Here is a 14,537-nt window from a genome sequence, read left to right on the forward strand (position 1 = left end):
TACACCTCTACACCCCATCACCCTGGCCCTAAATACCGCTCTCCTTCTTATATTACCTTCCAGCCTTTGCCAGTCCCCCCCCCCCCCACCCCATCACCCTGGCCCTAAACACTGCTCTCCATCCTATAATACCTTCCAGCCTCTGCCAGTACACCTCTCCACCCTGGCCCTAAATACTGCTCTCCTTCTTATATTACCTCCCAGCCTCTGCCAGTACACCTCTCCACCCTGTCCCTAAATACTGCTCTCCTTCTTATATTACCTTCCAGCCTCTGCCAGTACACCTCTCCACCCCATCACCCTGGCCCTAAACACTGCTCTCCTTCTTATATTACCTTCCAGCCTCTGCCAGTACACCTCTCCACCCTGTCCCTTAATACTGCTCTCCTTCTTATATTACCTTCCAGCCTCTGCCAGTACACCTCTCCACCCTGTCCCTAAATACTGCTCTCCTTCTTATATTACCTTCCAGCCTCTGCCAGTACTCCTCTCCACCCCATCACCCTGGCCCTAAACACTGCTCTCCTTCTTATATTACATTCCAGCCTCTGCCAGTACACCTCTCCAACACATCATCCAACTAATAAAGTGCAACCCTCTGGCAAACTTAGATATCTACCCGTGGCTCTCCAACTTTTCCCACTCTGGATGATGAGCATGTCAGAAAGGAATTTAGCTGTCCAACAGGTTATGAACCTATCACAATTTTGTTATCATCTGCATGCCAGAATATGTAACATGCAATTTCCTTCTGTGCATGAGAAATGACAAAGAGCTGCAGAGGGCAGCGATACAGCCACTTCCAGATTAGTGACTCGCTACAGAGGATTTGTGATGTGCAAAAGCCCTTAATAATATTGTCACTCCAGACAATCCCAGGCCTCAGTTTACATTTTGTGAAAAACTACTTTCTCTGTGCTGAACCCCTACCACTCATCCCATCTATATAAAACAAATATGTGGAAATAATACTGCCCTAATTAAACCAATGTTTAAAGCAGCAAAATAAATAATGTATTAAACACGTGACATAAAGCCATCCATATATACACCTTTTCTTTGTGTGGGGGGGACAGGACAAGGACTGCATCAGAAAAACTACAAATGAATGTGGCTCAATTGTGTAAGTGTGCAGAGCTTTGAAACAATTATTTTATACCACCAGAACCCAGGAGACATTGAAATCATTGGCCACAAACAGCAGTGTGTGCTAAATGAACAGAACTAAGCAGACAAATGCATTGCTTGGTTCGGTGTGAGCGAGGAATTGCAGACCTTTTATTACAAGCACCGTTACACTAAACAAGAGGCGGTGCACTTTGAGATAAATAAAAAAAAGAATCGGCACAAGCATTGTGATGGATGTTTTTTTTTTAATTACATACACAACAGCAAAAAGATCATTGATTTGCTTGTTACTTTGTTGTTGACTACATAATTACCAGAAAATACAGATTTCAAACAAGCCAAACAAAAATAAACAGTTTATATTTCTAAAAGTTACTGATGTTTACCACTATACTTGAACATACAGCTATTTAGTTCTAGAAGTGCTGTAATACATATGTTAGATAAGCGGGTAATGGAGACACTGTTCCCTTTATACTGAGTGATTTAGAAACAATTGTATTAAAACCTGGGGAAAAAAAATAAATATCCATTGTGCAGAGTTGCCCTGAACAGCAGATTTTAAAAACAGTCCTTCATTGTGTTCTCATTAGGTTGAACTTTTAGTCACTCTAACTCCACAAATCACTCGGCTAAGGGAGTGTGGAAAGTGTATATCCTCTTGGCCTCTAATTACAATAGCAGTTGCAGAGTATTTAAGGGGAGTCTTCAGTTCATCTCTCTGTCCTGCAAACAGGGACTCTAACCTCAGTGAGCTACATAAAACATACTTTGTTTTTGTTTTGTAAGTTGGAAAGATTTAGCCTTCCAGCTGATAACTAGCAAAGTTTACCATATTAGTGATTGGTTATTTTTTTTTTCTCATTTAAATTTTTTTTAAATCCGCATTTTTTAATCAAACTGCTTGTGTGTCAGTACTGTGTCTGCAGTACAGACGTGCTTGGGTTATTGGGGCTCATAGGCTAGCAGTAATAGCACAGATGATATCTGCACAAAGAGAGAGAAATGTAACATTTGGCATCCAGTAATAAGATACCACCAGTTGTGCAGTCACATTTCTGCTGCCAAAATGCTCCATGCAACATAGAAAAAGATAATTGACTAACTTCCCTTTGGTGCAGTATCACTAATATCATCCACAGCTAGACCTGAGTGCCGGGCAACACTTACAGAACCCTGTCCCCGTCACAACTATAGATGGTGAATAGCGGTGAGGTGGAGGGGACTAGAAAGATGGAGGCTTAGAAGTGGACTGTAAGAGGAGAACAATGACGAGTAGAGGACTGCAAGTAGCAAAGGTTCCACCTCACTGCATTGTCCCTCTAAGCGGGGCAGCTCTGATGCTAATAAAGTACAGAACAGTGGCAACAGGTCTGGTCTTGTAAAGCAGAGGAAGTAACATTGCATGGGAAGGTAACAAAACCCTTCCTCGTCTTCTTCCTCCGGGTTAACCCCATAACGACTTGTTTGGGAATAATTTGAGGTCTCTGGAGTGTCCAGTGTGACAAATCACCAATAGAACTTATTGCTTTTGTACCCTGAACATAGCAGTGACCGTTCAATGTCAATAACTTTCTATTACGTGTCACGTGATATACATTGAGTGGTTTCATCTCCATTTTCTGTCACATAACAATGATATGACAGGGATATTTCCCTGCTGTCTTTCACATGACAATGTGGTGACAGGAATATTTCCCGCTGTACTTCACGTGACAATGATATGACAGAGATATTTCCCACTGTCTTTCACATAACAGTTATAGGACAGGGTTATTTCCCGCTTTTTTGTCACATGACAATAATATGACAGGGATATTTCCCGCTGTGTTTCACATGACGATGATATGACACGGATATTTCCCGCTGTCTTTGACATGACATTGATATGACAGGGATATTTCCCGCTGTCTTTCACATGACGATGATATGACACGGATATTTCCCGCTGTCTGTGACATGACATTGATATGACAGGGATATTTCCCACTGTCTGTCACATGACAGGGATATTTCCCGCTGTGCTTCACATGACGATGATATGACACGGATATTTCCCGCTGTCTGTCACATGACATTGATATGACAGGGATATTTCCCGCTGTCTGTGACATGACATTGATATGACAGGGATATTTCCCGCTGTCTGTCACATGACAACGATAGGACATGGTTATTTCCCGCTGTCTGTCACATGACAACGATAGGACATGGTTATTTCCCGCTGTCTGTCACATGACAATGATAGGACAGGGTTAATCCCCTCTACCTGTCACATGACAATGATATGACAGTCTTAATACACACTGTCTGTCACATGACAATGATATAGGAACCTGTCATATAGCAATGATATGACAGGATTAATACCATCTGCCTTTATGCATACTTGCCAACTCTCCCGGAATGTCCGGGAGACTCCCGCATTTTGTGAGAGTCTCCCGGACTCCCGGGCGAGTGTGGCAATCTCCCGAATTCTGCCCACTTCACTAGGAAGTGCCCCACTTCCTAGTGAAGTGGGCAGAATTAGATCCCAAACGCCGCGATTCCCGGTGAATCGCGGCGTTTGGCCCCGCCCCCGCTGTCAAATGACGCAATTTGCGTCATGACGTCACAGGGGGCGGGGCCGAAATGACGCGATTTCGGCCACCCCGCCCCTTCACGCCCCCCTCCACTGGCTGGCTCCCGGAAGGGAGCTGAAGAAAGTAGGTAAGTATGCCTTTATGACACTGGTAGGACAGGGTTAATTCACCCCAGCTGTAAAGTCAAAGATATTGTGTTAATATTCCCTTTTGCCTGTCACATGACAATTATATGACATGATTAATCCCTGTTGTCTATCACATGACAATGAACTGACAAGGTTAATCCCCACAGCCTGTTACAGTGATATGACAGTATAAATTCATATTAGCTGTAATGACAATGGTGTACCTGATTACCCCCTGTTGTCTGTCACGTGACAATGATATGACAGGGTTAATCCCCTCTACCTGTCACATGACAATGATATGACAGGATTTATACCTACTGTCTGTCACATGACAATGATATGACAGGATTTATACCTACTGTCTGTCACATGACAATGATATGACAGGATTTATACCTACTGTCTGTCACATGACAATGATATGACAGGATTTATACCTACTGTCTGTCACATGACAATGATATGACTGGATTTATACCTACTGTCTGTCACATGACAATAATGTGTCAGGTTTAATCTACACTGCCTGTCATGACAATTATATGACAAGGTTAATTCAAACTGCCTGTAACGACAAGGATGTTCTATGATTAATCCTCGCTGCCTGTCACAACAACAATATGACAGTGTTAATCCCCACTGCCTATCACATGACAGTGATATGACAGCGTAAATCCTCACTGCCTGTCACATGACAATGATATGACAGGGTAAATCCTCACTGCCTGTCACATGACAATGATATGACAGGGTTAATTCCACACTGTTTGTCTCATGACATCAATATGTCATCTCATGAGGTCATAGTATGAAACCATTGTTCTAAGGTGGAGGGTCCCTGGAACAGAAATTAAAAGCTATATGTGTTCTGGGAATACCCTCCCAAGTCTTCTTTCTCCACCCAGTAAGTGGAAGAAATTAAAACTGTAGTCTGGAACAAGTAACACTTCTATGTCACAAAGAGTATAGTCCAACAAGTCAGAAATGTGGAATACCATAAGAGAAAGTTTCCACGTGTAATTTCTGATCTCTTTTCTCGCGCCTTGTTACGTACGGATCGCGATGTAAGAAAATCCTCTGACAGTGCTCATCTGAACAAGGCCTAGTCGTGAATCTGCATCAAGCGATGCAGAACTTTGTCCAATTATTAAAAGCCATTGGGGGAGGGTAAAACCTCCTTGTCCCAATACCATCAGTGACGTGTAGTTTCAATAATCAATAGAGGCAAAGGATTTCACTGTAAATCTCAGTGACCCCTAAATACACATCAGCATGGCCTGTGCATTATTATATCATCATTCATCATGTAAATCGATCTGACCACTGTAAGCCCCTCACAGCTGACAGAACATTAGGATACCCTAGAAACCACAGTTCCCAAGAATCCTGGGGAAGGCTGCAGTATATAACTGCCACGTAGCCCGACTGCTATATCTTACAGGACACGGGCCACAGAATAATCAATTTGGGGTCATGCCACAGTTGACCGAACCCCAATATTTCTCCAAAATGGAAGTGGAGAAAATAACATAACAGTGCTACATCTCCTTTAAATGAGACAGAAGCTCATTTGCTGTCTTGATCAACATATGTCTCCAAAACATTACTGGAAAAAAACAATATGTCTTCCAGTGACCATCTCCAGAGACCTCACCAAGTCGCCGTGGCTTCTCGTACCATAGAATGACATCCTCTGGGATGTGACTCTTGAACTTTGGACCTCTGGAATATTTTTTTTTTCGTGGGTGTTGGGCTACTGGGATGTATTTACAGGCTCAAACAGGTCATACAATGTTCAATCGGTTGGAATGGTGCGGAATTTGATTTGAGGTCTCTGTTGGAGGTTCTAGAACTCTGGACATAACCATGGACCTCCCTGTACTATGGATGGACTTCAGTACATTCTGCAGTGAATACTCAGGAACCTGGACTGCAAGCCAGTTGGTTATGGGCCTGTTTCAATCCCACCTAGACACATCCTTAGAAAATGGTAGAGGTTAGGTTTCCAAGTTATATACACCGAGAAACACCTCCTCACCTCCTACCTGGCAAGATAGTCATGCTGGCATTCTGAATTGTGACATCACAAGGGTTCCTACTGATTTAGCTGTATGCAGGAGTATTTATAACCTTAGAACCAAAGGCAGATAATCTTTTGTGGAAAACATTTCAAAATATATATTAAATTTAAAATTAAAAATAGTTTTATATGTTTATTTAAGGTCTCTGTCATTCCATGCGCGATGAATAAATGCATTTTAAATAATTTTGTCAGCCAACTTTATTTGCACACATGCTGCAATATGGTTGCCAGTTTGATTCAGGTATGCGTGGCCATAATGAGCGATAATTCATTAAGTGACAGGATCAGTCTGCGGCTTTTCGCTGCCTTTGCACTAACTCAAATGTACTATTTGCTGATTTCTCACACTGCGTTCCAAACAACACCGCTCACCTGGCTGAGCCCCAATAATTTGTTCACTTTGTACTTTGAACCCACTGAATTACTGCAGTAATAAGGATGGACCTCTTCATCTGCTCCTATGATAGTAGTGATCAATATTTTACAGAAATAGTGGTTTACACGAGAGACAGTAGTCATGGCAGTAAAAAACATTATAGGACTTTTGTTTAAACCTACATGCTTTTTACCGTTTCAGTTGTATGAATAAATCGCAAGCCCCACTACCATAATATACATGTTTATGGTACATATACTCCTTCTACAAAAGGACTTATATACAGGATATATAATATTTTACTTATTCTGTAGATCTCCCAGTGATGTTTCCAACAGAACACTATTATCCCCTCCTAATTATTACAATCACTGCCCCCCTTCCTAATCACAACCTGCACACTCCCAATTATTTTAATTTGGTCACTGGTCTCTGCCAGTTCGTTATTAGAAAGTCTCACTGCTCCAGTTAGGAGAGTGGGCTAAGAGTCATGGTAGTTGGACTAGAAAAAAGCCAGAACGCAGCATACACTGGTTCTGTAAACTGAGCACGGAAACTATAAATTTTGCTAAATTTTTTTCCAATGCAAAAGAATGAGACCATCCCGCCATCATAATTGAGCAGCACCCCAAATTTGTTTGTGTTGGGAGATGTGAGGTCAGTCTCCTTATCATTATGCCAGGCCTGTAGTTTGCCATTACACCACTCAATACACCAGGACACCTTATTCCGCCCAAGACGGCTCTCGACTCCTGAACGAGCGATACTCTGATAGGCTATACCGATTCCACTGAAGTTTCCACCATCTTTACTGACTTCCCAGTAGTGAGTACCTCCTTTGAAGCCCTGATAACAGAGAGCCTGAGAGCAGCTGACGAACCTCTGGGGATGATCGTGGTAGTTTTGGAAGGATTCACTGACATGCAGCTTGGTGAACCCATCAGATACGACAACCTTCCTGTGTACGGAGTTGTGATTCACTGTCAGTTTCGTAGCATCTGATGAGGAACATTGTACAGGAATATAAAAATTGGAAGTAGCAAAACCAGCAAATTACACCAAACTTAAAAATTCATCCTTCTTTACTGATAATAAACGTTTCTACTCTAAATACAATCATCCCTCTTATTACTGAGGATATATAAATCTGAACACTACCAGCAGGCCACACCGACAGTGTGAGGGTGTCTAGTACCCACTGACTTGCTGTAGAACTTACATGTCAGTAGCTGGTCTCTATTATCTGGAACAATTGGAGCTGTTTGCAGAGCTTGTGGCGGTTTTCGTGGCTTAGCTGAAATATAAAAACACAAAGGTGGTCTTGTTAATGACATCTATACCCTTTTGTACTGTCAGATAAAGAAAGTGTTATGATAATGCAAAAACATTCTTTGCGGGGTATTTAAGTGTGTGCAATGTGCCACCGAACATCGCGGGTGTGCACATTTCCAGGTACTACCCTAGCTCAACATCGCGTGTTTCTCCTCGCACCTCTTTGGGATGTTACATCGCCACAGAGTGCTTTTATGACCATTCTGGCGGCAGTCCGTTGCTAATTGAATTCCCCCCCCTTTGTTACTATTTTGCCACTCGATTCTGCATCTAAACTAGAGGTAGTTTAATTAGTACAACCTTCTACACCACCAGCAACTCATCTTCAGCCTGTACACCACCATCAGCTAACCTGCAGCCTGTACACCACCAGCAGCCTGTACACCACCAGCAGCTCACCTGCAGCCTGTACACCACCAGCAGCTCACCTGCAGCCTGTACACCACCAGCAGCCTGTACACCACCAGCAGCTCATCTGCAGCCTGTACACCACCAGCAGCTCACCTGCAGCCTGTACACCACCAGCAGCTCACCTGCAGCCTGTACACCACCAGCAGCTCACCTGCAGCCTGTACACCACCAGCAGCTCACCTGCAGCCTGTACACCACCAGCAGCTCACCTGCAGCCTGTACACCACCAGCAGCTCACCTGCAGCCTGTACACCACCAGCAGCTCACATGCAGTCTGTACACCACCAGCAGCTCACCTGCAGCCTGTACACCACAAGCAGCTCACCTGCAGCCTGTACACCACCAGCAGCTCACCTGCAGCCTGTACACCACCAGCAGCTCACATGCAGCCTGTACACCACCAGCAGCTCACATGCAGTCTGTACACCACCAGCAGCTCACATGCAGCCTGTACACCACCAGCAGCTCATCTGCAGCCTGTACACCACCAGCAGCTCATCTGCAGCCTGTACACCACCAGCAGCTCACATGCAGTCTGTACACCACCAGCAGCTCACATGCAGCCTGTACACCACCAGCAGCTCATCTGCAGCCTATACACCACCAGCAGCTCACATACAGCCTATACACCACCAGCAGCTCACATACAGCCTATACACCACCAGCAGCTCACATACAGCCTATACACCACCAGCAGCTCACATACAGCCTATACACCACCAGCAGCTCACATACAGCCTATACACCACCAGCAGCTCACATACAGCCTATACACCACCAGCAGCTCACATACAGCCTATACACCACCAGCAGCTCACATACAGCCTATACACCACCAGCAGGTCATCTGCAGCCTGTACACCACCAGCAGTTCATCTTGTAACCCCTCAGTAACCATTTAACATTAAGCCGATGGGCCCAAAACCTTATGCTGTAATAACGATCATTACACGCACTAAAACTACAGACATAGAATATAAACACAGAAAAGATGTCCCTCCCTGTCACTAGCCAATTCTCCTGCAATACTGGCCTTTTTCCAACATTTTGGGGGCAGGATCCTTAGGTCATCTAACACAATGAGGACTTTTTCTCAACACAGTGGTCTCTATTCTATGCATATTCTGTTTTTCCTTATTTTCCACCTAGCCTTATATCTTCTAGCCTCTACCTTACATCACTTGCACCTGTCTTACTTGTCTATTTGCATTATATCCAGGGCCGGATTAAGGGAATGGAGGCCCCTGGGCTAAGGGGGCCTCAATTCCCCCGTGAGGTCCCCCCCGTGATCCGAGCTGCCCGCGCCCAAATGATCCGAGCTGAACCTCCCCCCCCCCCTCCTTCTCCGGCGCGCTGTACGCTCTTTACTGAGGAGATCTCGTGAGAGTGAGACTCACGAGATCTCCTCAGTTAGGAGACTACAGCGCACCGGAGAAGGACCGCAGTGAAAGTGCTCAGCAGCACTGATCGCGCCGGGGGCGCCCCCGCACCCGACCGATCAATACTGCTGCTGAGCACTTTCAAGGGCCCCCTGGATGCCATAGGCCCCTGGGCTGTAGCCCAGTTAGCCCTATGGTTAATCCGGCCCTAATTATATCTTTCTTCGCACTGCTTCCTCTCCCCAGCACTCTTGCATGTCTGCTCCATTGATCTTTCTTCTGTAGGCCTCTCTCACACACCCACTTGCCTTATGTCCTACTTTCTTGCATCCCTCATGGCTCTCCTAGTACTCTGCCAACTATATCTTCCCATTTTCTCAGCTAGACCTATGTGGCCTTATATCTTGCTTCCTGTTTGTTACCTCCGTCCCCAAGTGCTGTCTCCTCCAAATGCTTGTGATTTTCATAGTTCCTTAGTACTGCTCTTCCAGCAAAGTTGTAGGGACACATTACACATGATAGCAAATCACATGGCTGCGTGGCGAGAGTTCTGGCCCGCCCTGCCCCCACCGATGACCAGTCGCACGCGCCCCCCCCCCCCCCCCCCTAATGGCGGCACCCCACCGGCGCAGCTCACAAATCGTACCTGAGAACAGTGCCAGTTTAGAAGTGCCAGTATGACATATGACATACCGTCTCATGCCGGCACATTCGAGCACTGAGATATATATATATATATATATATATATATATATATATATATATATATATATATATATATATACGTTAAATGACTGAATTCATATAAACAAACACAGAATTGGCTTATAAAACAAACAAATATTATATATTCTTTATTTTTTAATTTTTAGTGCCAGTATACAGAACAACAATGAAAGGTAAATTTGCATGTACAAGGTCAATTTTGGTAACCAACAGTGTAGACGAATATGAAGTAGAGACAAGCAACCAGCGGGGAAGGCCTGGTCATATACAAGAAAGGGAAAGAATACGACGGAAAGAAGAGGGGGGGGGGCATAGTACTTGGTGTTGAGTTCGATGAATCAACCGAATAGGCAAGGCCTATCATAATATAGCACCCTCTAAACAAGAAGAAGAAGTCACAACAAAAGACCTGGCAAAAATGCAGAAACAAGCAGGACCAATGGAATTTGCCAGCTGGGAAAAACACGGAGCTTAGGAGTCCTGCACAGGACTCTGGATTAAGGAAAACCTTGTTTGCCTGCCACAAGCCTTATATGCTCCCATGATACAAATAGCACATGGTCCAGACCATATAGGAAATGGTCAGACAGCAGCACAAATACTCCAACATTGGATAGCACCAGGCATCTGTACAGCAGCAGAGGCATTTGTAAAACAGTGTTGGATCTGTGCAGAGAACAATCCAGGACAAAGGGTAAAAACACCAACAGGCAATACTTCAAGAGCCACCTACCCCTTCCAAAGACTACAGATTGACTATATTCAGTTACCCAAATGTGGGACATATGAATATGTTTTAGTGTGCACAGATTTATTCAGTAGATGGGCGGAAGCTTGGCCAATCAGCAAAACCACAGCAAAAAACACTGCAAAAAAGCTGATAGCAGAAGTAGTCTGCAGATATGGGTTTCCTGAAGTAATTGAGTCAGACAGAGGAGCACATTATACGGGAGAAGTTATGCAAAATATAATGACATATTTAAAGATCACACAGGCGTTCCATACTCCTTACAAGCCACAGGCCAGTGGGAGAGTAGAAAGGCTAAATGGTACATTGAAACTGAAAATCCAGAAAGCAATGGGAGAAACTGGGAAAACATGGGTTGAATGTTTGCCTATAGCCTTGTTTGCTGTTAGAACCACACCATTAAAAAAACTGAAGCTGAGCCCCTCTGAAATCTTGTTTGGGTCAGTACCAAAAACAGGTTGTTATTTTACCCAAGAGTTACAGCATAAACATGGGGACTTAACAGGGTATATGCTGTGTCTCACTCAGCAACTTAATAATTTGCATGCACAAATGTCCTCCTCTCTTCCTGATTCAGGTTCCCTGATTAACCCTCACCAACTGAAAACTGGAGACTGGGTGTATCTCAAGAGATTTGTAAGGGGAGCCCTCGAACCGAGACATACTGGACCATATCAAGCTGTGTTGACAACCCCCACATCAGTCAAGGTTCTGGGAAGAGACACTTGGATACACGCATCCCATTGCAAGAAGACCAGAATAACGATCCGGCAGGAAAATGAGATGTTATATCCTTTTTTACATTTCAGTAATATGCATAAGTTATACAGGTGAACAGGAAAATTAGCCAATACAGCTGTACTCGGAGAGATATGTAACACTCAGAAGAGTAGAAATATGTTGGCTATACATGTGTCCCCCCAAAATAGATATGAGAAACCAAATCATGAGAAATTGTTGCAAAAATCCAAAACTGTCTATAGTCCCGCCATTAACAAATAGGGTTAAAAGACAAATAGAAAATAGGGATTGTAAACACCTGCCTCCTATTTCCCGCAAAATAGACATGAGAGACCAATGCATGAGAAATTGTTGCAAAAATCTATCCATAGTCCCAGCATCAACACCTAGGGCCACCCATAGGGTTAGAAGACAAATAGAAAATAGGGACTGTAAACACCTGCCTCCTATTCCCAAATGTATCTGTGAGTATTGTGGAATGCCTCCTGAGAAGAGATGCATCAGGTGGTGTAGCTCTCCAAAATGGCATCCGGAAAACTTATTTTTATACATGCATGAGTCAATCAGCATGATGACAAATCGGTCAGATTGTTGGGTGTGTTCCCATTCCCCTGTTTCAGCAAAAGCAATGGCCTGGATGTTTCTCCCCATAACATGGGACGAATGGGTCACATATGATTTCAATGACACCTTACACATTGAAGCTGCAAATAAATACGTTTTTCAAGATCCTCCTCGAATGAAAGTTAAATTACTCAACCAAACCATACCATTCTGCATTACCATTAGAGCCCCCCGCCCAACCATCTGAAAGGATGCTGCATGGAGACCAAGCAATAACTCCTATTAAAAGATATTTGGGAGGGGCATCATGTAGAGAAGTTCCGATCAGGGTAGGCCATAGGTCACGCCCAGGAAGAAATACACCCCCTTTCAATTACACATGAAAAAACAGTCAGTATTTAACGTATGTGCAAAACAGAATACTAATTTGCACCCCTTGCATTGTAACATGGTTTTGTCCAGGAGACAGAAATAAGAAGTTTCTCAAGTTAAGATCCTTAATGAATCAGGCCCAGAGTTTGGAATACACTGCTGTAATTTCATCCCCAATATCACTGATGAAAATCCTGAAGACACCATATCACACTATATAGACCAGGTTGAAATGTTGAAAGAAGAATTTAGAAAAAAACAGTTATCCTGATGTTGTAAATGATGCATGCATTAATTAGAGTCTTAAACTATATTCAGAAATCGTGCTTTGCATGCTTCCATACGTATGTTGTATCTCCTTAAATCTAAAAGTAGATAATTTATGTTCATGTTCGTCTGCAAGAAAGAAACTAACCGCAAGGGGAACTGGCTGAGCACCTGAGCAAGTAACCTTTGCAGAATCAAGAAGTAATAACAGCCTCAAGGACCTCGGATCTCAGAATCGATAAGGAACTTGATGATCGCTACATTGTTTGTATTTTCAGTTTTATGTTACAGAAACTTTCCATTTCTGTGATTGTTGTTTCCATTTCTGTGATTGTTGTGTATAAATATATGAGCTATTTCAATAGTAAAGAAGTTCAGTTTTTACACCAGAATCTGTGTGGTTTCTCATTTCTGGTCTCCGATCGATAGATATTGCTGCTAGCTGCTACTACATCTGATGACTCTAACACTGGCTTGTCAATTGAAGGTAGTTATATTTATCTGTAAGGTCGCCCCGACAGTGCTTGTAATTATCAAATGCCCAAATCCAGAAATTAGCACAGTGCCTGTATACAAGAACCCTTCAAAACTGAGAAAGCTCCACCCCTTATATCCCATTTTAATAACTTCCGCAAATTGAAAATTTAATTTTGCACTTATGGTGCATAATGATCTCACTGCCTATAGGGAACACATTCATTTGCCCAGATCTGTTGATCACCCTTAGCTTAAAGTTGATCCTTCACAAAAGACCCTGTTCTACCAAGTAAGTTTGTGCACCAAAGCATAAAAATGGGCGCAACAGGCCTAAAAGCCGCTGCCTGAAGAGAATCATTGTTAACCAAGATCACAGATAAATAGATGCAGCACAAGTGAGGTGCGTGTTGAGCTCTGAGCCGAAATGACTGATGCTGCTAATCTACCTGGAGCAGCTAATATAATGATCTTCCTTTATCGATCTACTGGACTAGTACTAATACGCCTTCTATTGCCATCTCACTTATATGTTGCTGTGCAAGGAAAATCATTTTTATCAAATGTACTTATGATTTGTAAATTATTAGTCTAGGAACCTCTCTACAGATTTGCAGAACATTGCACTAGACCCACAGCTCTCTGAAAGATTACAGTAATTGTGGATTGCCACTGTTCAGCATCACTGTGGATCAAGGCTGGCCACACAAGTTGTACCATTGCCAGCGTCATAGGGCAATTGGCCTCTAAAGTAGCGCTATGCCCAATACTAATCCAGTCGAAAGTGACAGGATCGTTATTATTGGGCGTGTTGGTAAAAGCAGTCCGACTTACACTAGACCATCATCTTCTGACCACCTTAAGAGTAGAATAAGCCAGAAGCGACGTGGCCGAACGGCACTCAGAACGATTGGCAGGGTCAGTTTGTGTGTCACCAGCTTAAACTCAAGGCAATTATGTGTGTTGTCAGATAATATCGGACAGAAAAAACGCAAACAGATGACACAGGACAAAGTCAGGAATCGTGCACATACCGTGAGGTGGAGCTCCTCCTGGATCAGCCGCTGGTGAATGAACTTTAGGTTTATCTGAAACACAATTTCGCAATTGAACCAAAGAACAAACTTTTCCTTAGGTTATATTTAAAAGATTAGTTGTACGTGGACAAACTCCTTACATTGAGCGCACCAATGAGCAAGGCTTTGGTGGGAGTACCCTCACCA

At 43.5% G+C, this 14,537-nt stretch overlaps 1 protein-coding gene across 1 annotated transcript in view; it reads right to left on the minus strand.

Annotated features, from left to right (window-relative positions):
- Window positions 1-1,998: 1,998 nt before the first annotated feature.
- LOC142095192 (E3 ubiquitin/ISG15 ligase TRIM25-like) overlaps window positions 1,999-14,537 on the minus strand; it is a 36,385-nt gene continuing 23,846 nt past the window's right edge. The window contains exons 7-10 of the mRNA XM_075178063.1: window positions 14,349-14,402; window positions 7,520-7,594; window positions 3,848-7,298; window positions 1,999-3,505 (exon numbers count right to left, since the gene is read on the minus strand). Coding sequence (XP_075034164.1) covers window positions 6,769-7,298; window positions 7,520-7,594; window positions 14,349-14,402 — 659 coding nt within the window. The 3' untranslated portion in view covers window positions 1,999-3,505; window positions 3,848-6,768. The remainder of the gene's footprint in view (window positions 3,506-3,847; window positions 7,299-7,519; window positions 7,595-14,348; window positions 14,403-14,537) is intronic.

This window comes from Mixophyes fleayi, chromosome 6 (assembly GCF_038048845.1).
Source record: "Mixophyes fleayi isolate aMixFle1 chromosome 6, aMixFle1.hap1, whole genome shotgun sequence".
NCBI lineage: Eukaryota > Metazoa > Chordata > Amphibia > Anura > Limnodynastidae > Mixophyes > Mixophyes fleayi.